The sequence below is a fragment of the Apodemus sylvaticus genome, chromosome 1 (assembly GCF_947179515.1).
Source record: "Apodemus sylvaticus chromosome 1, mApoSyl1.1, whole genome shotgun sequence".
NCBI lineage: Eukaryota > Metazoa > Chordata > Mammalia > Rodentia > Muridae > Apodemus > Apodemus sylvaticus.
In genome coordinates, this window is record NC_067472.1 from 95,570,031 (window position 1) to 95,595,694 (window position 25,664).

A 25,664-nucleotide genomic window follows, 5' to 3' on the forward strand; every position below is an offset into this window, starting at 1 on the left:
TACATGCTGTCACATCTGCTATGAACTTAAAAGTGCACTTAACTCTGATTGCACTAGAGCTTAGTATATAGACAGGCCAGCCATGAATTCATAGAAGCCCACCCATGTCTGCCTCCTAAATACTAGGCTTAAAAGCTATCAGGCCTACTTGATAATTTCTAAATATAAATATTTAAATTCAAATTGAAAAAAAAAACTACCACAGAGTTGGGGCATAAAGAGGTGGGGTAGATCTGTGAGGAATGGTAGTAACTGAAAGAAATATATTGTATCAAATTCAAAGAATTAGTAAAAAACATTTTTTTAAAAAGAAGACACAAAGTTGGGGGTAGAGTGTGGTGATGGGGGTGGAGCGTGGTGATAGGGGTGGAGCGTGGTGATGAGGGTGTATTTGGAGGAGTTGGGGAGGAGACAAGGTCAGTATGATCAAAGTGCATGCTATGAAATTCTCAAAGAATTAATGAATATATTTTTATGGTTCAGAGTACACAGAAACAAAGGGAAATGTGTTCATACTGTGGGAAAATATCATGTATGAACTTTTTTTTATTCTTTCCAGTTACCCTTATATCCCCATTCTTCCGGCTCAGCTCCTAGAAGTTTTGAGTTCTCCAACTCCTTTCATTATTGGCGTACACTCCATCTTTAAAACTGATGTCCATGAGCTTGTAAGTACCTAGATGTCCAAATCGTGACACTCTTTTGTTTTCATCTTGCAAGGTTTCCACATCATTATTATTTTCATATAAGGTGCATTTCCCATAGAAAAGAAAAACTAGAAGATAAACAACTGGAAGCAATCTACATATACTTAATTTTGCAAGTATGGGAGTTTAAAGAAGAATTTATATATTCATTCATATATTTATTTATAAATAAGATAGCTTAAGATGGCTCAGTGGGCCAAGTTTATTGAGTTTTTTATAATTCCAACACTCCTGGTAGAAAAAAGAAGAATCACCTGGAAAGTTACAGGTCAGCTAGGCTGACTTGAACAGTACAGCAGAAATAGAAAATTGCTTCAAACAAAGTAGAAGGCCAAAATCAACTCCTGAATGTTGTCTTCTGACCTTCACATATACATCACGGCCTGTGTGTGTTCCTCTGTTTCTGTCTCTCTTACAAACTAATTAATTAGCCAACCAATTATAAAACAAAAAAGACATAGTCTTTCTATGTGGCCTAGGCTAGCTTAAAGCTCCTGCCCTCACAAGTGCATCCACCTCAGCCTTTTGAGTATGTCCTGGTGTGTGCTACCATGTCTCACCTTTAAATAACCTTTGTGTACCAGATCCGATTTATTTTACCACATTTGTCATATGAGAAATTCTTTATTTCTGAAGATCAGGGGTTCTTAACGTTCCTAATATTATGATCCTTTAATACAGTTCCTCATGTTGTTGTGATCCCAACTATAAGATTATTTTTTGTTGATACTTCATAACTATAATGTTGCTATGTTAATGAATTATAATGTAAATACTTGTGTATTCTGATGGTCTTAAGTGAACCCTGCGAAAGGGTTGTCACAACCAAAAGAGTGAGAACAACTGCTATAAATGAAAATAAAAGATTAATAATCCATTGTTTTAATCATACTTATCTTACTAATGCTTTACTTATTAGTGTTTTGAAATGAGATTTGCCAATATAGAATGCCTAAAAACTAATGAGAATAAAATAGTTAGCAAATAATTTAAATTCAGTAGAATTCAAGTTCACTTTGAGCTCCCACCAAATTTCTAATCCATGTGACATTAGAGAGGCTACAGCTAGTTAAAAAGGGGAAAACATTTGGAATGTAAACAAAGAATATAGAAAATAAAAAAAATTTAAAAAAGAATAATTTGTTTATGGATATCATGCTTCTAGTGGTACTATAACAGTGTACTTCAGAAGACTTCAGACCCAAAAGTTTAGAATACTGCTGTTCTCTAAGGAAATTGTTTCGGGTAGTAATTTAATACTATTTAATAGCTAAAGCTCAATATTTACAGATTATCATAGGGCGAAAGAGAAGGAAGTGCATTGGAGCTATAAAAACTAAAATTAGCATTAGTGAATATAATATACAGAAACAAATTCTGTTGGGTGTATTGACAGATTTAAGACCTGTCAGATAATGGAGTTGGTGTGAGATGGGGGGGGGGGGGAGGTGTTCTGAAGCATAGGTGGCACTTTTTATGGAGTATGAGAAAAGTTCTTTACCAAAAGAATCTCATTGCATGATATCTGTAATCCACAAGACTTTGTAATGCTGCTTCTTTTTCAAATGCCAGCGTAAGAGGAAGCTTCAGTGTGCCTGACATAGCAACTGCAGCTGGAACCACATCAGAGATGTCACTGACACTAATCAATCAACGAAGACTCCCAAGTGTATACCAATCTGTTCTTCTAACATTGTGTTTCATATCTAGTTCTTTTTAACTCCAGTATCATCATATAAAAATCTATATGCTAATAAGCATGTTTATTTAAAAGTAGGCCCCATATAATTTGTAAATTATTTTAGTACTACTAAATATAGAGATAGGACAAACCAAATGTTGACAGTTGTAAGTTTCTTCACATTTTAATAAATAAATTAGAATGAATTATAATCACAGTATTAAAATCTTTCATATTTATATAAGTTATTTTTAAATATGACCTTTTAAAATGCTACAAATCAGGTTTGGGGTGTTGTGTCTTGGTTTTTGAGACAGAGTCTAATGTATCACAGGTTGATCACAAACTTGTACTCATTACATAGCTAAGAATGGCCTTGAACTCATTCTTCTGCCTCCCAAGTCCTAGAATTAAAGTGTGCACACTCCATATTTTATTCCCCACCCTGCCAACCCCTGTTCACCCTCCAGCTATTCTACATCCCATACCTCCTCCCCTCCCCCTGTCTCCACGTGGATGTCCCCACCCCCCACCCCTCCTGACCTCTAAACTCCCTAGGGCCTCCAATCTCTTAAGGGTTAGGTGCAGCATCTCTGAATGAACACAGACCCGGCACCTGGCAGTGGTGGCTCACTGACTAGTGCTAGGCTGCTCCCAGTTCACAGTTCCTTCCTATGGAAAGACAAAAGAAGGACATAGATGAGCCTTACAGTACTCCTCTTTGGAAGCACAGGTGTGCCCATATCATGTTTTCATCTTCACTGGCAGATGGGTACTCTTGTACAATGCCCAAATTCCAAGAAAGTTGGGACATGTAGTGTAACTAGGAACTCTTACTATGAACCTCTTCTGCAATTTGGGATTTTGTTGTTGTTTGGTTGGTTGGTTGGTTATGTTTGGTTTGGTTTGGTTTGGTTTGGTTTAGTTTTTTGGATTTGGTTTTTTTTCGAGACAGGGTTTCTCTGTGTAGCCCTGGCTGTCCTGGAACTCACCTTGTAGACCAGGTTGGCCTCGAACTCAAAAATCTACCTGCCTCTGCCTCCCAGAGTGCTGGGATTACAGGTGTGCACCACCACTGCCCAGCTATGCAATTTGGTTTTTCACAGTGTGAGTTAGTTAAGGATAATTTGCTTAAAAATATATTTTATGAATTGTTAATTTTTAAAATGTTTTTTCAGTTAGATGTAATCATAGCAGATTTGGATGGAGGCACTATTAAAATTCCTGAATGCATTCACCTCTCCTCCCTCCCGGAGCCACTTCTTCATCAGACTCAAGCAGCACTTTCTCTGGTATGACTCTTTGTTCATGGTAATGTTTTTGATTTAACCTGAAACTGAGATAACTGGAATTTTCAAAACATTCATAACTGTGTGTGTGTGTATCTTTGTATGTGAGTGAGTGAGTGTGTGTGTGTGTGTGTGTGTGTACGCACATGTACTTCTGTGTATACATGTTTACACATACACACTCACACATTATGTTAAGACATGCTGTCTCTATGTAGGTCTGGCATTTACTGTATAGACCAGGTTGACTTTGATCTTACCTTCCTCTGCCTGCCAGGTGTTGGGATTAAAGTTATGTGCCAACATACCTCATTAGAATGTAATTATTTAAAGAGTCCTATGTTTGAAACAAATAAATTCTTTTATAGTCTTTAGAGGAGGATCCTCATTTACCCGATAGTTATATAAAGAGTATTTGTTTCTTGTTCAGTGTATTTATACAGTAGATATTATATACCAAGTACCATGAAAATAAAGCTCTGCCTTTATTCTCAGCACTAAGGAGGCAGAGGCAGAAGGATCTCTTGAGTTCTTGAGGCTAACCTAGTTTACAGAGCAAGTTCCAGGAAATTCTACATTCTTTTTGAAGATATTAGTAGAATTAAGGTAATTAATCTTAATACTATAGACTGTTAAAAATTTTTTGTTTTCTTCCTTAGATAGAAGCTTAAACTATACAGTTACCAGGAGAGATTTTATTCTTAGCAAACTTCCTACTTTATTGTCAGTCCATATGGGTTTTTTTTTTTTTTTGTCATGGTTATCTATAAAAGGGAGGTTTTTAGAAAATCCTGATGTTTACTAATGCAATTTATAATGTGAAATGCAAGATGTGGCAGAATAGGAAAGAAACCAATATAGGACTCAGTTTACATTCTGCAATTTCATGCCAAGGACCAAATCCTATGTCTTCAAAAGGGCTATGCTCTAGACTTTAGAGGATGTTTTATTTAATAGAGAGATGAGCAGGTAACTTTCTTAATTTAAGGCATGGCAAGGATAGTTATAGTTTTCTTATAATGCATATTTTAAATGACGGGAAGACTTAAGATTCCAAACATAGTATCATCTCAGATAATGCTACATTTCAGAAGGTGAATAATTTTAAAGAAATACATTAACTATATAATTGATTGATTTTGTATGGATATTGAAGTAGCTGAAAAAATTAGTATTTGAGTTATTGAAGAAATTGAATTTTTCTAGAATTCTTATGGTATTTAAAATCCTTTGCAGTCATTTAGCAATTATATAAGTAATTATTCATTTGTAATTATTTAGCAATTATATAAATAATTATTCAGTGATTAAGTATCAGAATTAACAAAGAGAGATTTTAGTTAATTTTTCTTTTTCTTTTTCTTTTTTCTTATTTTCTATATTTTTTGTTTACATTTCAAATGTTCCCCCCTCCCCATAAGTCCCATAAGCCCTCTTCCCTCTGCCCATTCCCTAATCAACCCCTTCCTACTACTCTATCCTAGTAATCCCCTATAATGCTGCATCAAGCCTTTCCAGGACCAGGGCTCTCTTCTTCCTTCCTTCTTGAGAATGATTTGATATGTGAGTTGTGTCTTGGGTATTCAGAGCTTCTGGGCTAATATCCACTTATCAGTGACTGCATTCCATGTGTGTTCTTTTGTGAATGGGTTACCTCACTTAGGATGATCTTTTCCAGTTCCAACCATTTGCCTAAAAATTTCATGAATTCGTTGCTTTTAATACCTGAGTAGTATTCCATTGTGTAAATGTACCACATTTTATGTATCCATACCTCCATTAATGGGCATCTGGGTTCTTTCCAGATTCTTGCTATTATAAATAAGGCTGCTATAAACATAATGGAGCATGTGTCCTTATTGCATGCTGGGGAATCTTCTGGGTATATACCCAGGAGAGGTATAGCAGGGTCCTCCGGAAGTGTCATGCCCAGTTTTCTTAGGAACCGCCAGACTGATTTCCATAGTGGTTGTACCATCTTACAATTCCACCAGCAGTGGAAAAGTGTTCCTCTTTCTCCACATCCTCGCCAACACCTGCCGTCTCCTGAGTTTTTAATCTTAGCCATTCTGACTTAAGACAGTTGATTACATATGAGTTCTTCTTCATGCTGTGTGCTCCACCAGCCCATACCTAAACATAGTAAAAGCAAATTGAGAAAAGATCTTCACCAACCCTACGTCCGACAGAGGGCTAATATCCAATATATACAAAGACCTCAAAAAGGTAGAGTCCAGAGAGCCAAATAACCTTATTAAAAAAAGGGGTACAGAGCTAAACAAAGAATTTTCGCCTGAAGAATTTTGAATGGCTGAGAAGCACCTTAAGAACACTCCTCCACTGATGGTGGGGTTGCAAATTGGTACAACCACTCTGGAAAGCAGTCTGGCGGTTCCTCAGAAAACTGGGCATGTCACTTCCGAAAGATCCTGCTATACCACTCCTGGGCATATACCCAGAGGATTCCCCAGCATGTAATAAGGATACATGCTCCACTATGTTCATATCAGCCCTATTTATAATAGTCAGAAGCTGGAAAGAACCCAGGTATCCCTCAACAGAAGAGTGGATGCAAAAAATGTGGTATATATACACAATGGAGTACTATTCAGCAATTAAAAACAATGAATTCATGAAATTCTTAGGCAAATGGATGGAGCTGGAGAACATCATACTAAGTGAGGTAACCCAGTCTCAAAAGATCAATCATGGTATGCACTCACTAATAAGTGGATATTAACCTAGAAAACTGGAATACCCAAAACATAATCTACACATCAAATGAGGTACAAGAAGAACAGAGGAGTGGCCCCTTGTTCTGGAAAGACTCAGTGAAGCATTATAGGGCAAAACCAGAACAGGGAAGTGGGAAGGGGTGGGTGGGAGAACAGGGGGAGGGAAGGGGGCTTATGGGACTTTCGGGGAGTGGGGGGCTAGAAAAGGGGAAATCATTTGAAATGTAAATTAAAAAAAATATCAAATAAAAAAAAAAAAAAGAAAAAAGAAAAAGAAATGTTCATCCCGGGCAGTGGATGAAGCTTACTTGATCATGGTGAATGATCGTTTTGATGTGTTCTTGGATTCGCTGGCAAGAATTTTATTGAGTATTTTTGCATTGATATTCATTAGGGAAATTGGTCTGAAGTTCTCTTTCTTTGTTAGATCTTTGTGTAGTTTTTGTATCAGCGTAATTGTGGCTTCATAGAACGAGTTGGGTAGTGTTCCTTCTGTTTCTAATTTGTGGAATAGAGTATTGGTGTTAGGTCTTCTTTGAAGGTCTGATAGAATTCTGCACTAAAACCTTCTGGTCCTGGGCTTTTTGATCCTGATTTAAATTTGGAACTTGTTATCTGTATAGGACATTGTCCATTCCAACTTAAAGGGACAGCAAATATTTTCAACAAAATTACAGATGAAAACTTCCCTAACTTAAAGAGAGAGATGCTTATGAACATACAAGAAGCTTCTTCCTTCCATCTGTATTTTAGTTAGTTTATGGTGTTTGTTACCTTTACTTTTTTTAGTGCACTTTTTAAAAGATTTTTTTTATTTTCACTGAATAGGTATGAATTTTTTGCCTAATCATATGTATATACACCATATATGTACAGTGCCTGAGGTGACCAGAAAAAAGTATTGCAACTGTAGTTGTAGGTGGTTGTAAGCCACCATGTATAACCAAACCAGATCCTCTGGAAGAGCAGAAAGTGTCTTAATCACTGACCTGTTTCTACAGCCCTCCTTTGAAAACATGTATTCATTAATCTTGTTGGCATACAGAATAGGTTTTTTTATGACACTGTCCTATGTGTCATTGTACTTTGCTTATTTTCATCGTCTATTATGTCCCTTATCCTTACGTTTTTGTAAATCTGGATTACACTCATGATAATATATGCCACTTTACTATCTACATTTTACTTACTACATTTTAGCATGGTGATATCTAGTTCTATTCATTTTCCTTAAAATAACATGATGTAATTCTTCTTTACAATTGTTAAACTGCATACTGCATAACACATTTTATTTGTTCATTCATTGATTAGCATCTGGACTGATTCCATATCTTTGCTATTGTGTCTAGTGCTGAACCATGGGTCTTCAAGTATTTCTGTGGTTTGCTGATTTATATTCTTGTTTGTGGATAGTACCAAGACTGGTGTAGATAAGTCAGAAGGTGGCTTTCTGTTTGTTTCCTTATTTCTCTTTTTCAGAACTTCACAGAGGTTGCTCCCTTGTGCACTCTGCAGTGGTGTCAGAAGGTCTTCTTCACCCACAGCCTTGCTAGTGTCTGCGTTGACTTCTTGTCTTGATGACATCACTTTGCCATTGAGGGCAATGGGATCTCAATATAGCTTTAATTTGCGTTTTTCCAATTACTCAGCATGGTGCCGATTATTTTTGAAATATTCATTAGCCATTTGAGTTTTTAACTAACCCATTTATTGATTGGACAATGTGTTTTATTGGTGTTCAACATTTTGAGTTATTTTTATATTTGAGATATGACCTCCTAATTTGATATGTAGCTGGCAAAAGTTTTCTCTAATTCTGTTGCCTATCTCTTCTTTCTGCTCATGGTTTCATTTTTTTGTACTATCATTAATCAGTATTCCTGAACCATTAAAGCCCTTTTCAGAAGAATGTTGTACCTGTGACTAGATCTTGAAGGTTTTTTCATGTTTTTTTTTTTCCTACTAGTTCACTTTAGGGTCTTATGTAAAGGTTTTTAGTTCATTTTGATTTTTTTTTAAAGGATGGGGGAATGTCTCCAATCATTCCTTGACTTTTGTATATCATTTTTCTAGAACCATTTATTAAAGACATTGTCTTTTCTGTTATACATGTTTTTGACACTTCTGTCAAAAATGAGGTGGTTGTAGCTGTGAGGGTTCATTTCTCAGCTCTCTGTTCTATGTCATCTGTTTAGATTTTTTTATTTATATAATATATTTATATATACATAATTTTTTACAATAATTTTTAGGACAATTTCAAGCAGTGTTCTTACTAACCAGAACTTATTTTACTGAATTATTTTTTTTAATTCAATATATTTTTTATTTACATTTCAAATGATTTCCCCTTTCCTGGCTCCCCACTCCCCAAAAATCCCTTAAGCCCTCTTCCCTCCCCCTGTACCCCATCTACCCCTTCCCACTTCCCTGTTCTGGTATTGCTCTATACTGCTGCAGTGAACCTTTCCAGAACCAGGGGCCACTCCTCCATTCTTCTTGGGCATCATTTGATATGTGGATTATGTCTTGGGTATTTCAAGTTTCTAGGCTAATATCCGCTTATCAGTGAGTGCATACCATGATTGATCTTTTGAGACTGGGTTACCCTCTCTTAGTATGATATTCTCCAGATCCATCCATTTGTCTAAGAATTTAATGAATTCATTGTTCCTAATAGCTGAATAGTACTCCATTGTGTATATATACCACATTTTCTGTATCCATTCCTCCATTGAGGGATATTTGGGTTCTTTCCAGCTTCTGGCTATTATAAATAGGGCTGCTATGAACATAGTGGAGCATTTATCCTTAATACATGCTGGGGAATCCTCTGGGTATATGTCCAGGAGTGGTATAGCAGGGTCCTCAGGAAGTGAGGAGCTGCCAGTTTTCTGAGGAACTGCCAGACTGATTTCCAGAGTGGTTGTACCAATTTGCAACCCCACCAGCAGTGGAAGAGTGTTCCTCTTTCTTCACATCCTCACCAATGCCTGCTGTCTCCTGAGTTTTTAATCTTAGCCATTCTGACAGGTGTGAGGTGAAATCTCAGGGTTGTTTTGATTTGCATGTCCCTAATGACTAATGATGTTGAATATTTTTTAAGATGTTTCTCCGCCATCCGAAGTTCTTCAGGTGAAAATTCTGTTTAGCTCTGTACCCCATTTTTAATAGGGTTATTTGGTTTTCTGGGATCTAACTTCTTGAGTTATTTGTATATATTGGATATTAGCCCTCTGTCAGATGTAGGGTTGGTGAAGATCTTTTCCCAATTTGTTGGTTGCTGATTGCTTACAAAATGGTGATATTAGAAGATGTAAACTACACCTCTTTTAAGACATAGCAACATAGATGTGTAGCATTGCTTCCAATACGCCTGTACTCAAGGGTGACTAATCTTTTATAGTTTGGTAAATGATCTATTTGGTTTAAAAACTATTCATACTCAGATGCATGTTTATCTGTGTGTACATTTATTTGTTTGAGGTTTGCTTTCTTTTATATTCAGATAAGTGCGGCAATGTTACATAAATTTTTCTAGTAGGTATTTTTGTAATGCTTATTTTATTTCATGTGTATGGGTATTTTATCTACATGTCACTATGTGCCTACCGGAATAAGGTGTCCACGCACCTGGAACTGGAGTTACAAATGGTTGTGAGCCATCATGTAGTTATTAGAAACTAAACCATAGTCATCTGTAAGAGTAGCAAGTGCTCTTAACCCTTAGTGCCCGAGCTTTTAGGAGGTCTTTTTATTTTTTAAATCTGAAATTTTATCTTAAAGATCTTTCCACAATAGTATATGTGAAACTGTATCAATTGATTTGTATCTCCTGGTAGGGATATAATCTAATTCATACACAGATTCACTTATTGCCCCAAAGAAACTAAGAAGTAGGTCTTATTAATCTGAGACATCTTGTGTACTTTAGATCTTGCACCCGGATTTGGAAGTCGCAGATCACGCCTTCCCTCCTCCACGCACAGCTTTATCCCACTCCAAAATGCTGGTAAGAAATTTAGTGCTCAAATTTGATACTTTTAAAGAGTACTGTACTTTTATTTTTCGGTTTGCTGAAATAGCTGAGTTGGAAGTACCCTTAGAAGGTTTAGGGCAATGTTCTGGCCTAGGAGAAGGGATCTGACTGTTTTTTTCTTTAGGGGGCAAAAGTAAGGACAGCAAAGAAATCAGAGAGTTATAACCTGGAACACTGCCCAGAATAAGAATTTGGATTCTTCTCTTCTTGTAGTGCCATATATCAAACGAGAGTCTTACTCATACTATGCATGTAATCATATTTTATTAGAATAAGAATAGATTTTTATAATTTGGATAAATGTTGTAAGAATTTCATAAGCCTTTAAAATGTAATCTTTTGAGAGTTTTTCCCTTTTATATTCATAACTATAATTTTTTGCAGATTTAAAATAAAGGTCTTGGCATATATTTCTTTCTCTGACAGAGTAAAATAGGAGACTATACTACTTATTTTTCTTCTGGAAGAAAATTGTATGCTCTGGAATCCAATTCTCTTCAGTTCAATAGAATGAGCAAACCCATTTTACCGAGATGTAGGCAGACACTCATGGGACTTGTGCCTGCTGCTTGGGGGACAAGCTGGGCAGCGTGGCACACTTGCCCACTGACTGTCTTCCTTCTGTCTGGTTTACTGCATTTGTTTTATAAATTAAGTCACCTGTATGTTTTGTTTTCCATTTTCAGGATAAAGAAGTTCGAGCAGTTTTCCTTAGGTTATTTGCACAACTGTTCCAAGGATATAGGTCATGCCTCCAGCTTATACGGATCCATGCCGAGCCTGTGATACATTTTCACAAAGTAAGGCCCAGTGCCAGGTTGTCTGTCAAGTGGACTCATTTAATAGGACCATGCTATTAGCTGTTGAGTTAATTTTTGAATGTCCTTAAAGTCTCTGTGTTATGTGACAAATAGAGCTGGTGTATTGTTTTCCTTCAGAATATGTAAGCTTCAAATATGATTTTTCTCTTACTAAAGTATTAATCAAGCATTAGTTACAAATTAATACTTGATTCTTTTTCCTCATGTCCTTTCGAGAGAAATATATTTCATGACAGTATTTAGTTATATATAACATCATTCAACCAATCTTCAACCTTTCTATTTTTCTTTTAACCATTTGGCTGTCTCCCAGTGATAAATTATCACTTCACATTTTTTTCTCTTTACAGACAGCTTTCTTGGGGCAGCGAGGTTTGGTTGAGAATGACTTCCTCACTAAAGTACTCAATGGAATGGCATTTGCAGGCTTTGTTTCAGAAAGAGGACCTCCCTATAGAGCCTGCGATCTCTTTGATGAGGTATAGTTCTTATCAATGACTAATAATTCAAAGGGAAAACAGATTTAACATTTACTCAAATTCTTAAACATTAAGTAATTTAAATATTATGTGTATCAAATGTTTTTAATTATAATGTTAATTAGGAAAATTAGAAAACTAGAATATTTTAGTAGTACATGAAAAATTTTAACAACTAAGATTGAATAGCTTCTTAGATTTTTTTAAAATTGGATGGTGCTTATATAAATAAACCTTGTTTTGAAATACATTTGTGTATTGTCAGTCTGCAGCTCAGTGTAACTTAATGTACAGATTTATGATTCTAAATTGCAGTTACATTTAGTCCACCAATGTCATAAAGCCATAATTTATAGCATTCCTACTAGTCAATAATTGCCATTTTCTGGCTACCTTCATAGAAATATTTGAGATACCTATGTAGTCTATCTTTTTAAGGATTTGTTCATATAACGGGAGAAATAGACTAATGACTAGGATACTATTTTACAATTATTGTGCTTTCTCCTTTTTTAAATACACCTTTTCATTTATCATTTAGTTGTATATTTACAGTAGTGCATTATGGGGGATAGGAAAGTGGATAGTATTTGTATTTTAGTTTTTGAAACATTACCAATCTACCCAATAGATTTTAAATTTTCTGATGTCCACCAAAAAAAGTCACTCCTGGAACCTGAAGGAAGACTTTGTTACCTTTTGCTGCTGATGGCTTGTCCTGTAGGAATAAAGGTCTTTTTTTTTTTGAGAGAGAGAGATGGATCTTTTATTCTTTGTAAAGATAGTTACTCACAGGTAAGGAAAGGGAAGCAGAGCTTCTGTTCTGAAGATGAAGACTAAACACCGCACTCAGTAACCAGCACATGCAGTTGTACAGCACATTACCCTGACTCGCACAGTTCTTTATAGTCACTTACTCATCTGTTGTTCCCTAAATAACAGTGTAACTGGCCTTTGATCACACCAATATCTACATCATCCTTTATGTTCCCAATTAAGTTCTCACTGAGTGATGGCTTATATAGTTAAGCTAAGATGCTTGCCGAAGATCTTTTCTAACTCATCTGCTGGTTTCTGAAAGTTTATTAATAGCAATGATAGTTTATGTGTGTCTTTGTTTTCTACCCACATTTTCCTTGCTGACCTCTGGCAAGAAAGTCAAGTTGATTGCTTTCAGCATGAGACTTAAATATTTCTTTTCCTACTCTCTTTGTCTACTTACATGAGAACTTTTTTTATAGGAAAATAATATTTGCTACTTGGAAAGATCCATTTTCTGTATCACATGGGATCTACAAAGCTTTAATAGGTAGATCCCACTGTGCCCTGTCTTAGGCTTACACTGTCATCAAATAGATACCTTAGGAATGAAAGGCAAATCTGCCTTTCTTTGTATGACAGTCTTCAAATACTGGCACAGAGTGGGACATCCATAGTTCTGCCACCTTTGATTCATCTGGTGGTTCCTAGAAGGAAGAACTCTGGTTCCGTTCCGCTTTCCCCTGTTTACTCTCCATTTCATCTATGCCTGTCCTCTTCAGTAAGTATACACTTCCACACAATTGCCTTAGCAAATTGCTTATTAGAGAGATGGACTCCATATATATCACTGAGAACTAAGCAGAGTCTGAAGGTCATCTTGCTCCTCCTTCAGCCTTGGTTTAGAGGTGAGGAGGCTGAACCCAGGTCCTCCTGTCCATTGAGTCCAGGCCATGAATTGTTTGTTCATATGTCTTTGGTAAAGAAGCATCAGGAGACTTTCACACCTTCTGAATTTTTCCAAGTAAATTATGATGAGTGAGGCCTGAAGGCCTCTGCACTATGTAGATGATTGTTCCCCAAGAGTTACTGAGGAGGGACCACTTGGAAGCCATGTATTTAATATGCCTTTGACATTCTAAGATAGAGGTGAAACCCAGTACAAATCTAAATAAATTTCTTTGAAAATAACATAGTTTAGATGGCTTTTAGTTTGCATATTGTATGAAAATACCGGTTTTTAAATTCAGCATATTTAGGTACTGATTATTGCCATCTGATTCTTTTTCCAAGTTGGTAGCTTTTGAAGTAGAGAGAATTAAAGTTGAAGAAAATAATCCACTGAAGATGATAAAGCATATCAGAGAACTTGCTGAGCAACTATTCAAAAATGTAAGTATATTTAGTCTATTTAAAAGTACTAATGAAACATTCCATTTTCAGTCTTGAGAAGCTCCAGCATTCTAGCAGTGATACCCATGCTCTGGATAATCAATCCCAGGATGCCACACTTGCTTCTGTGTGCCAGAATGTGGCACATTCTTTTATCAGCTACTGTATCATGAAAATGTCTTGGCTGCCTTTTTCCCCCATGAATCTTTTGCCCTCATCGTGAGTTTTAGAAACCGTTTAAATACACTGGTGGTCAGAAGTCCTTCAGCAGCACTGAGAGTGTGCTCTGCTTCAGCATCAGAGATGCCTGTCATCTGAGCTCCGCAGTTTTGAATTAACAAGGTAATGAACTAAGCTGGAAGAAGGAAAGAAAACCCAACAAGCGAACCACAGAAACTCAAAGATGAAAATGCTCTCTGGACATAAGAAGTGTTATAAATGAAAAGATCAGGATGAGGTGAACTAACCACCTGAATTCTTAGGCTGGCAGGGAGGCTCCATGCTTAAGGGATAGTGGTTTTGTGCTAAGTGAGTACTGACCACTCCTTGTGAAGTTTGTGGTTCCTTTGTTAAACATAAATAAAGTGGGGGATGTGGCACCCTCTGAAGGTGTTTTAAGGAATAAGAGTGAAAGATATTAGTGCTCTGGCCCCAGTGTGTATTGTTTAATCTAACTACTCGACAAGGCACACCAGGGAGGCATTGGTTACTGCTTGGTCACATGCATTTGAAACCTGAGGACCAGGAAGTTAACAACAGAAATGCTAAATACCTTGTTACATATTATTGAGTTATTTTCTTTGCTTGTATGTAAATGCATGTGCACATGTGTTAAGGATTGAACCCAGGGCCTTGTGCGTGCTCTGTATCCACTATGCTTCCGAGCTGGGCCCCATATTCTACTCAGTTATGCTCAAGTTCTACATTTGGGGTCGGGCCTTCCTTTGAGAGAGTGAATTCCTTTTGAAAGATGCATATTAAAACAAATGGTCTCTCTTTTCTGAACTGTTCCCACCTAAGTTAGGCATCATAATTGACTATTCTTGGTTAACTTCTATAATTACTATTGATTTTTTTAATCAAATTTGACAGTATGTTTTCCTTACTAACAAAAGAAAAGAAATTAACACAGGAAGAAATTAGGCACAGCATGCTTGGTCCTGGCTAAAGATAATTTTCTATTGTATTATTCAACGCAGCAACACTTCACTGGACTGTCATTTATAATTAGTTCCTTTCCTAAGAAGCCATATGTCATAGTCTTAAACATATCTCATTTTTAATTCATAATTGATTTGTCAAAAGTTTAAATAAATGGCTTAGCATAAACCACTTAACATACATTATCTGGAATCCTGTAGCACCCATTTAAGGCAGGTTCAGTATACCATTCTAGAGGTTATTAATGACTCAGAATCATGTACCTATTAAACAACAGAATCCAGAGTTTAAATTTATGAGCTCACTATGTCTAATTCCTTAATGTATTCTAACATATTGATTCTATTTAATCCAAGAAAAGTAGTAATCAACCAGACAGTGATGTTGACATCTCCTAGCACTTAGGAGGCAGAGGCCCTGGACAGATCTAAAAAGTGAGTTACAGAACAGACAGAAAAATTCTGTCTCAGAAAAACAACAACAAAAAAGTAGCAATGTTTCCATTACACTTTATGACACTGTTTCAGTATACTTTCTCCCTTGGCAGTGACCTTGTGCTTTACAGTGTCCCTGTGCACTAAGAGATGACTGGTATTAAATGGATGAGGAAATTGAAGATTAAGAAGTACTTTATTCTTCCATAGGTAGAAATGGTTTATTGATGCATTTCAAAGATAAGCAGAATGCTATGTAGGAATCATTCTAATCAAATAGGTCCAATAGGACTGATAACTTTTAAAAGATAGCTGGTTACTTCTTTGATCTTTTTTTCTTTTTGTGTGTGTGTAGTTTTTTTTTCCTTTTTTTAAAATTAGCTATATTCTTTCTTTATTTACATTTCAAATGATTTCCCCTTTCCTGGTTCGCCCCTCCCCAAAAGTCCCATAAGCCCTCTCCTCTAGCCCTGTTCCCCAATCAACTCCTTCCTGCTTCCCTATCCTAGTATTCCCCTACACTGCTGCACTGAGCCTTTCCAGAACCAGGGGCCTCTCCTCCTTCTTGGGCATCATTTGATATGTGAATTTGTCTTGGGTATTCAAAGCGTCTGGGCTAATATCCACTTATAAGTGAGTGCATACCATGTGTGTTCTTTTTTGATTGGGTTACCTCACTTAGGATATTTTCCAGTTCGAACCATTTGCCTAAGAATTTGATGAATTCATTGTTTTTAATAGCTGAATAGCATTCCATAGTGTAAATATATCACATTTTCTGTATCCATTCCTCTGCTGAGCGACATCTAGGTTCTTACCAGCTTCTGGCTATTATAAATAGGGATGCTTTGAACATAGTGGAGCATGTGTCCTTATTACATGCTGGGGAATCCTCTGGATATATGCCCGGGAGTGGTATAATTGGGTCCTCTGGTAGTATCATGGCTGGTTTTCTGAGGAACCACCAGACTGATTTCCACAGTGGTTGTACCAGTTTGAATTCCACCAGCAGTGGAGGAGTGTTCCTCTTAATCCACATCCTCTCTAGCATCTACTGTCTCCTGACTTTTTGATCTTAGCCATTCTGACTGGTGTGAGGTGAAATCTCAGGGTTGTTTTGGTTTGCATTTGCCTGATGACTAAGGATGTTGAACATTTCTTTAGGTGTTTCCCAGTCATTCAATATTCCTCAGGTGAAAATTCCGTTGTTTAGCTATGTACCCCATTTTTTGATAGGGTTATTTGTTTCTCTGGAATCTAACTTCTTGAGTTCTTTGTTTATATTGGATATTAGCCCACTATTGGATATAGGGTTGGTAAAGATCTTTTCTCAATTTGTTGGTTGCCAATTTGTCCTATTGACAGTGCTTTGCCTGACAGAAACTTTGTAATTTTATGAGGTCCCATTTGTCAATTCTTGATCTTAGAGCATAAGCTATTGGTATTCTGTTCAGGAAATTTTCCCCTGTGCCCAGGTGCTCAATGCTCTTCCCCAGTCTCTTTTCCATTAGTTTCAGTGTGTCTGGTTTTATGTGGAGGTCCTTGATCCACTTGGAGTTGAGCTTAGTACAAGGAGATAAGAATGGATCAATTTGCATTCATCTGCATGCTAGCTGCCAGTTGAAACAGCACCATTTGTTGAAAAGGCTACCTTTTTTCCACTGGATGGTTTTAGCTCCTTTGTCGAAGATCAAGTGACCATAGGTATGTGGGTTCATTTCTGGGTATTCAATTCTATTCCATTGATCTACCTGCCTGTCACTGTACCAATACCATGCAGTTTTTAACACTATTGCTCTGTAGTATTGCTTGAGGTCCAGGATACTGATTCCCCCAGAAGTTCTTTTACTGTTGAGAACAGTTTTAGCTATCCTGGGTTTTTTGTTATTCCAGATGAATTTGAGAAATGCTCATTTAAACTCTATGAAGAACTGAGTTGGGATTTTGATGGGGATGGCATTGAATCTGTATATTGCTTTTGACAAGAAGGCCATTTTTATTATATTAATCCTGCCAATCCACAACATTGGAAGATTTTTCCATTTTCTGAGGTCTTCTTCAATTTCCTTCTTGAGAGACTTGAAGGTCTTGTCATACATATCTTTCACTTGTTTGGTTAAAAGACGCACTAAGATACTTTATATTGTTTGTGACTATTGTGAAGGGTGTCATTTCCCTAACTTCTTTCTCAGCCTGTTTATCCTTTGAGTATAGGAAGGGTACTGATTTGCTTTAGTTAATTTTATATCTAGCCAATTTGTAGAAGTTGTTTATCAGCTGTAGGAGTTCTCTGGTGGATTTTTGTGGGTGGCTTAAGTATACTATCATATCATTTGCAAATAGTGACAATTTGACCTTTTCCTTTCCAATTTGTATCCCTTTGACCTTTTGTTATCTAATTGCTCTATCTAGAACTTCAAATTCTATATTGAATAAATATGGAGAGAGAGGGCAGCCTTGTCTAGTCCCTGACTTCAGTGGGATTGCTTCAAGTTTCTCTCCATTTAGTTTGATGTTGGCTACTGGTTTGCTGTATATTGCTTTTACTATGTTTAGGTATGGGCCTTGAATGACTATTCTGTCCAAGGCTTTTAGCATGAAAGGATGTTGAATTTTGTCAAATGCTTTTTCAGCATCTAGTGAAATGACGTGTTTTTTTTTTTCTTTTGATTTTGTTTATGTAGTGGATTACATTGATGGATTTCCGTATATTGAACCATCCCTGCATCCTTGGGATGAAGCCTACTTGATCATGGCGAATGATCTTTTTGATATGTTCTTGGATTCGGTTGGCAAGATTTTTATTGAGTATTTTTGCATCAATATTCATAAGGGAAATGAGTTTGAAGTTTTCTTTCTTTTTTGGATTTTTGTGTGGTTTTGGTATCAGTGTAATTGTGGCTTCGTAGAAGGAGTTGGGTAGTGTTCCTTCAGTTTCTATTTTGTGGAATAGTTTGAAGAGTATTGGTGTTAGGTATTCTTTGAAGGTCTGATAGAATTCTGTACTAAAACCATCTGGTCCTCGGCTTTTTTTGGTTGGAAGACTGTCACTGACCACTCCTACTTCTTTAGGGCTTATGGGACTGTTTAGATGGTCTATTCTGTTTTAACTTTGATATTTGGTATCTGCCTAGGAAATGGCCCTTTCCTCCAGATTTTCCAGATGTGTTGAGTGTAGGCCTTTGTAATAGGATCTGATCTTTTTTTTTTTAATTTCCTCAGTTTCTATTGTTTTATCTCCCTTTTCATTTCTGATTTTGTTAATTTGGATACTGTCTCTCTGCCCACTGGTTTGTCTGGCTAAAGGTTTATCTATCTTGTTGATTTTCTCAAAGAACCAGCTCCTGGTTTTGTTGATTCTTTGTGTAGTTCTTTTTCGTTGATTTCAGACCTGAGTGTGATGATTTTCTGTCTTCTATTCTGCTTGGATATATTAGCTTCTTTGTGTTCTAAAGCTTGCAGGTGTGTTGTTAAACTGCTAGTGTATGCTCTCTCCAGCTTCTTTTTGGAGGCACTCAGGGCTATTAGTTTTCCTCTTAGCACTGCTTTCATTGTGTCCCATAAATTTGGGTATGTTGTGCCTTCAATTTTATTAAATTCTAAAAAGTCTTTGATTTCTTTCCTTATTTCTTCCTTGACCATGGTATCATTGAGTAGAGCATTGTTCAGCTTCCATGTGTTTATGGGCTTTCTGTTGTTTTTGTTGCTATTGAAGACCAACCTTACTCCATAGTGGTCTGATAGGAGGCATGGGATTAGTTCAGTCTTCTTATATCTTTTGAGGTCTGTTTTGTGATCAATTATATGGTCAGTTTTAGAGTAAGCACCATGAAGTGCTGAGAAGAAGGTGTATTCTTTTGATTTAGGATGAAAAGTTCTATAGATATCTATTAAATCCATTTGGTCCAAAACTCCTGTGAGTTTCACTGTGACTCTGTTTAGTTTGTGTTTCCCTGGTCTGTCCATTGAGGAGAGTGGGATGTTGAAGTCACCTACAATTATTGTGTTAGGTGCAATGTGTGTGTTGAGCTTTTGTAAAGTTTGAGGGTGCCCTTGTATTTGGAGCATAGATGTTTAGAATTGAGAGTTCTTCTTGGTAGATTTTTCCGTTGATGAGTATAAAGTGTCCTTCTCTGTCCTTTTTGACAACTTTTGGTTGAAAGTCTATTATAGTGGATATTAGAATGACTACTCCAGCTTGTTTCCTGGTACCATTTGCTTGGAAAACTGTTTTTCAGCCTTTAACCTGAGGTAGTGTTTGTCTTTGACACTGAGATGTGTTTGCTGTATGCAGCAAGATGTTGTATCCTATTTACATATTCAGTCTGTTAGTCTATGTCTTTTTATTGGGGAATTGAGTCCATTGATGTCAAGACCTATTAAGGAATAGTGATTGTTGCTTCCTGCTATTTTTTATATAATTTTTATGTTTGTGTGGTTATCTTGTTTTGGGCTTGTTGAAAGAAGATTAATTTCTTGCTTTTTCTAGTGTATAATTTCCCTTGTTCTGTTGGTGTTTTCCATTCATTATCCTTTAAAGGCCTGGTGTAAATTTGTTTTTGTCATGGAATTCCGTGGTTTCTCCATCTATGGTAACTGAGAAATTAGCTGGATATAGCAGTCTGGGTTGGCATTTGTGTTTCCTTAGGATCTGTATGACATCTGCCCAGGCTCTTTTGACTTTCATAGTTTCTCGTGAGAAGTCTGGTGTAATTCTGATAGGTCTACCTTTGTATGTTACTTGACCTTTTTCCCTTACTGCTTTTAATATTCTTTCTTTGTTTAGTTCATTTCGCATTTTAATTATCATGTGAAGGGAGGAATTTCTTTTCTGGTCAAATCTATTTGGAGTTCTGTAGGATTGTTCTTGTATGTTCATGGGCATCTCTTTCTTTAGGTTAGGAAAGTTTTCTTCTATAATTTTGTTGAAGACATTTACTGGCCCTTTAAGTTGGAAATCTTCACTCTCTTCTATACCTATAATCCTTAGGTTTTGTCTTCTCATTTTGTCCTGGATTTCCTGGATGGTTTGGGTCAGGAGCTTTTTGCATTTTGCATTTTCTTTGATTGTTGTGTCAATGCTTTCTATGGTATCTTCTGCATCTGAGATTCTCTCTTCTATCTCTTGTATTCTGTTGTTGATGCTTGGATCCATGACTCCTGACTTCTTTCCTAGGTTTTCTATGTCCAGAGTTGTTTCCCTTTGTGATTTCCTTATTGTTTCTACCTCCACTTTTAGATCCTGGGTGGTTTTGTTCAATTCCTTCACCTGTTTTGTTGTGTTTTCCTGTAGTTCTTTAAGGGCTTCTCCCTGTTTACTTCTGTTCTCCTGAATTTCTTTAAGGGAGTTATTTATTCCTTCTTGAAGCCTTTTTTTTTAATATTTTTATTTTCTATATTCTTTGTTTACATTCCAAATGATTTCCCCTTTCCCGGATCCCCTCTCCCCATATGTCCCATAAACCTTCTTCTCTCCATCCATTCTCCAATCACCTCCTTTTTTTATCTGTCTTTATATTCCCCTCCAATGCTAGATCAATCCTTTCCAGGATCAGGACCTTCTCCATACTTCTTCATGGGAGTCAACTTCTGGGCTAATTAATATCCACTTATCAGAGATTGCATTCCATGTGTATTCTTTTGTGACTGGGTTACCTCACTTAGGATGATATTTTCCATATCAAACCATTTGCCTAAAAATTTTGTGAATTCATTGTTTCTAATTGCTGAGTAGTATTCCATTGTGTAAATATACCACATTTTCTGTATCCATTCCTCCTTTGAGGGGCATCTGGGTTCTTTCCAGCTTCTGATTATTATAAATAAGGCTGCTATGAACATAATGGAGCATGTGTCTTTATTGCATGCCGGGGAATCCTTTGGGTATATGCCCAGGAGAGGTATAGCAGGGTCCTCCGGAAGTGTCATGTCCAGTTTTCTGAGGAAGCCTTCTAATAGTATCATGAGCTGTTATTTTAAATCCAAGTCTTGCTTTTCTGGTGTTTTGGGGTACCCCTGACTGTTGTGGGAGAATTGAGTTCGGATGGTGCCATATTGCCTTGATTTCTGTTAGTAACGTTCCTACATTTGCCTTTGCCATCTGGTTATCTCTGGTGTTAGTTGGTCCTGCTGTTACTGGCTGGTGTTTGTCCCTCTTGTGTGCTTGCAAGCCTATATCAGCACCCCTGGGTGACCAGCTTTCCCCTCGAACAGAGTGCTGTGGGGCTGCCCAGCTATTTGGTGCAGGTCGTGGCCCTGGCGGGCCATGTCCCAAGTGATCTTGCACTTGGGTGTTCCCTGCGTACCTGGATGCACCTGTCTGTTCAGTCACAGGAGCAAAGATCTGATCTTTTTTTAAAGACTATTTTAGGACAAATGTTATAGCTAGTAAGAAGATCAAAATTATCATTCCTATATCGGTTTGTTTCTATTGTGTGAAGACCAACTGTGTACAAGGACTGTGCCAAGATACTGTAATGCAAAAACAAAATAAATAATTGCTTCTTATCTTACAACTTAAATTTTATGATACATACCTTATATTTACTAGTATATAAGTAAAAGTACAATAAAATTACTGTCTAGTAATTATACATTCTTCAAAGTGAATATAAATCTCAAATGTCAGTTTTTAAAGTGATCATAATGAAATATCACATTATTATGTAAAATAAAAATTGCCTTCTTTGTTAAGACTTTCTTAGAATACACTTCACATTTCATGAGTCTTTATTAAGCTATTATTAAAGTCTAATTCAATTCCATTTAATTTAGTTGAATCCCCTTATCCATTGTGTATTTATGAATTACTTACTAATGTTGAGCATATTTTAGGCACATGATTCTCCTAATATCTTTCAGAAAAGATCCACAAACATTTTGTCACCCTTCCTTCTATTTGTAATATTCTGAAGTTTGTGACATCCCAACATTTCTAAATTTCATAAATTTTTTATGAAATTAAAAATATGAGAACATGTGATGAAGTTACTTTTTGGGGTCATGAAGGAAATTGAAAATATAGAGGAATACAGTCAGTGTATGTAAAGTAATTCACATATTTTAATTTTACATGAAAGTCAGTTTCACTACAATGCAAACGTCACACTTCTGAAATTCTCCTTTGGTATGCAGGAACCAACCATATAATTTTACTATTTGATTTTTCTTGTTTTAGAATTGAAAAAATGGTGATTTCATTCCAGTGTTTGTAAATACTCTGCTACATTTAAGTTTGGTATATGTCTAGTTTGTCTTCCCATCCCAGTTCGTGATTTTAAAAAGATGTTCACTCTCCAGTTTCTTCTCATTGTCCCTATAATTTGCCCTTTAGTGAGGTTTCAGGAATGTGGGTTCTATGAATTAAACTAGATTTAGCTACTTTCCTTGATTCCTGGAATTTTTAATTAAATACCGATGAAAATTATAGGTGACTTCAGCACCTTGGAAATGTGGAATTGAGTTGAAAACTAAGCATTTAAGATGAGTCACACAAGTGCTGGTAGGGTTTATGCCAGAGGTAATATATACACCTCTATACAACTTTTCCTTCTGTGTCCAGTTAGTGATACTGAAGGCTGCCCTCTGCCTTTCATTATCTGCATTATTATGTTTTCCTATGTAGACACCCTGTCCTTAGGCACTGTGATCCCAGACCTCCTACAAGACCTCATAATTAAATGCCAGAATAATCAAGATAAGAATCTTATGAAATTTTATTTTGAAGTAATAGAAAACCAATTTAAAGTAAGACCCTGTAACTCAAAGCATAAACTCCTCTCTCTGATTTGCTTATTTGTGATAAGTCAATTTATTGTGATTTGCTATACATAGAGAAAAATCTTGAGTGTACCCATCTATAGATTTTGACAAGTGCATGATGCCCCTAGCGTCATAGTAAGTGCATATGACATTCTTACCAGCCAGGAAGTTCTTTAATGGCTATGTTAGTCATATCTTTATAACACCTCAAATGCTTGGTAACCAGTGATCTGTTTTCTATCTTTATGGCTTTGTCTTTCAACAATTCAGTTGTTTTGCATTTGCCTTCATTTTCTTTTTTTTAATTCTATATAATTTTTTATTTACATTTCAAATGATTTCCCCTTTTCTAGCCCCCCACTCCCCGAAAGTCCCATAAGCCCCTTTCTCTTCCCTTGTCCTCCCACCCATCCCTTCCCACTTCCCCGTTCTGGTTTTGCCAAATACTGCTTCACTGAGTCTTTCCAGAACAAGGGGCCACTCCTCCTTTCTTCTTGTACCTCATTTGATGTGTGGGTTATGTTTTGGGTATTCCAGTTTTCTAGGTTAATATCCACTTATTAGTGAGTGCATACCATGATTCACCTTTTGAGTCTGGGTTACCTCACTTAGTATGATGTTCTCTAGCTCCATCCATTTACCTAAGAATTTCATGAATTCATTGTTTCTAATGGCTGAATAGTACTCCATTGTGTAGATATACCACATTTTTTGCATCCACTCTTCTGTTGAGGGATACCTGGGTTCTTTCCAGCATCTGGCAATTATAAATAGGGCTGCTATGAACATAGTAGAGCATGTATCCTTATTACATGGTGGGGAATCCTCTGGGTATATGCCCAGGAGTGGTATAGCAGGATCTTCTGGAAGTGAGGTGCCCAGTTTTTGTAGGAACCGCCAGACTGATTTCCAGAGTGGTTGTACCAATTTGCAACCCCACCAGCAGTGGAGGAAAGTTTACCCATGGTCACATAAAGATGGAGATGATATCCTTCACTTATAAGTAGCATTCCTCTTGCATACATTGCCTAAGTTTTATTTCTCTGACTTGCTGAATAATAATATTGGTAATAATGAGTATCATCAACATTTATACAGTTTTTTACGTAAATGTAAATTTTATTTCTCTTAGATAAATACTTATCTAAGTATTATTAATAAGTAACATTTATACAGTTTTTTACGTAAATGTAAATTTTATTTCTCTTAGATAAATACTTATCTAAGTAATATTTAGTAACCAAAATTTAACTTTATTTAAAAATTGCTGATTGTTTTTTATGTGTCTATATTATTTTGTATTCCTACCTGCAGTATATGAGAGTTCCATTTATCATCTATCTTAAGCAACACTCAGTATCATAACTTATTTTTTGCTTCTTTGTTTTTCTTGCAGTCATTCTCAAATGTATACAGTAGTGTCTCTTTCGTTATTTTAATTTCAGCACGCAAGTGAATGTATATAATGTTATGTAATCATTATGTGCAAATGCTGCCTTAATATCTGTAATAAAATAATTAGGTAAGAATAGAGACTCTTTATCTGGAGTTATTAAATATTGATTCTCCAAACACTCAACCATCTTTACTCTATTTAGAGACAGTATCTTATTGGGCAATATCAAAAGGCACTTAGTTATCACAGCTAGAGAGGCTGTGCTATTGTGCTAGTAAATACAGGTCAGTGATGCTTCCAAATATTTTACAGTGCATGAAAACATCCACATCTGCCCTAAACAAAGAATTGTTGAGTTTAAAATGCCAGTAGTATCAAAAATAAAAAGCACATCCAATGAAAGTGACACAGTTCAGCACATTAGGTGGGAAAAGCCTCAACACAAAATGCACTAATGTTAGGAAATCATGATACATCTCAGTGGTCAGTAAAAGGTTAATAAAGTTAGAAAAATTGAGACTATCACATTCCATCAGTCTCCTCAACTGTCAGGCAGCTCAAGAGTGATTTACATAAGTAACAATAATGTCTTCAACTACATTTTAGAAGATTTGTGTTATTCCCCGGAGTGCTATCTATGAATAGTGGATATTAAAACAATTTTAAAGATCTGAACTAATCTAGAATATTTAGTAACCTCTAACAAAGAATTTCTGTTGTTTCGTTGTTATTGCTATTGTGGCTATGGCCTACTTTAGATTTACAGTAAGTCTTGGGATTTTTGTTATGTTTTACCTTTATTTGACATGTACGTTTGGCTTCTTTTCTATAAATCCTAAGCATACTTTTCTATGACAAAGAAAGAAAAAATTGGTGTTGCCTGACCACATGGTATATAAGTTGGTTATTTGTTTTTTAAACCTGAGATAAACAGTGGGCTTCTCCTTATGTGTACTATATCAGGATTGCAGAGACCATCCCTTGAAAAATCATCTTCAAAATTTAAA

The 25,664-nt window shown here is 36.3% G+C and overlaps 1 protein-coding gene across 3 annotated transcripts in view; it reads left to right on the forward strand.

Annotated features, from left to right (window-relative positions):
- Sbf2 (SET binding factor 2) overlaps window positions 1-25,664 on the forward strand; it is a 365,757-nt gene that overhangs the window by 188,798 nt on the left and 151,295 nt on the right. For all 3 annotated transcript variants that reach the window (XM_052201159.1, XM_052201166.1, XM_052201176.1), the window contains exons 8-13: window positions 560-668; window positions 3,567-3,680; window positions 10,350-10,427; window positions 11,141-11,254; window positions 11,626-11,754; window positions 13,807-13,905. In XM_052201159.1, the coding sequence (XP_052057119.1) occupies window positions 560-668; window positions 3,567-3,680; window positions 10,350-10,427; window positions 11,141-11,254; window positions 11,626-11,754; window positions 13,807-13,905 (643 nt within the window). The remainder of the gene's footprint in view (window positions 1-559; window positions 669-3,566; window positions 3,681-10,349; window positions 10,428-11,140; window positions 11,255-11,625; window positions 11,755-13,806; window positions 13,906-25,664) is intronic.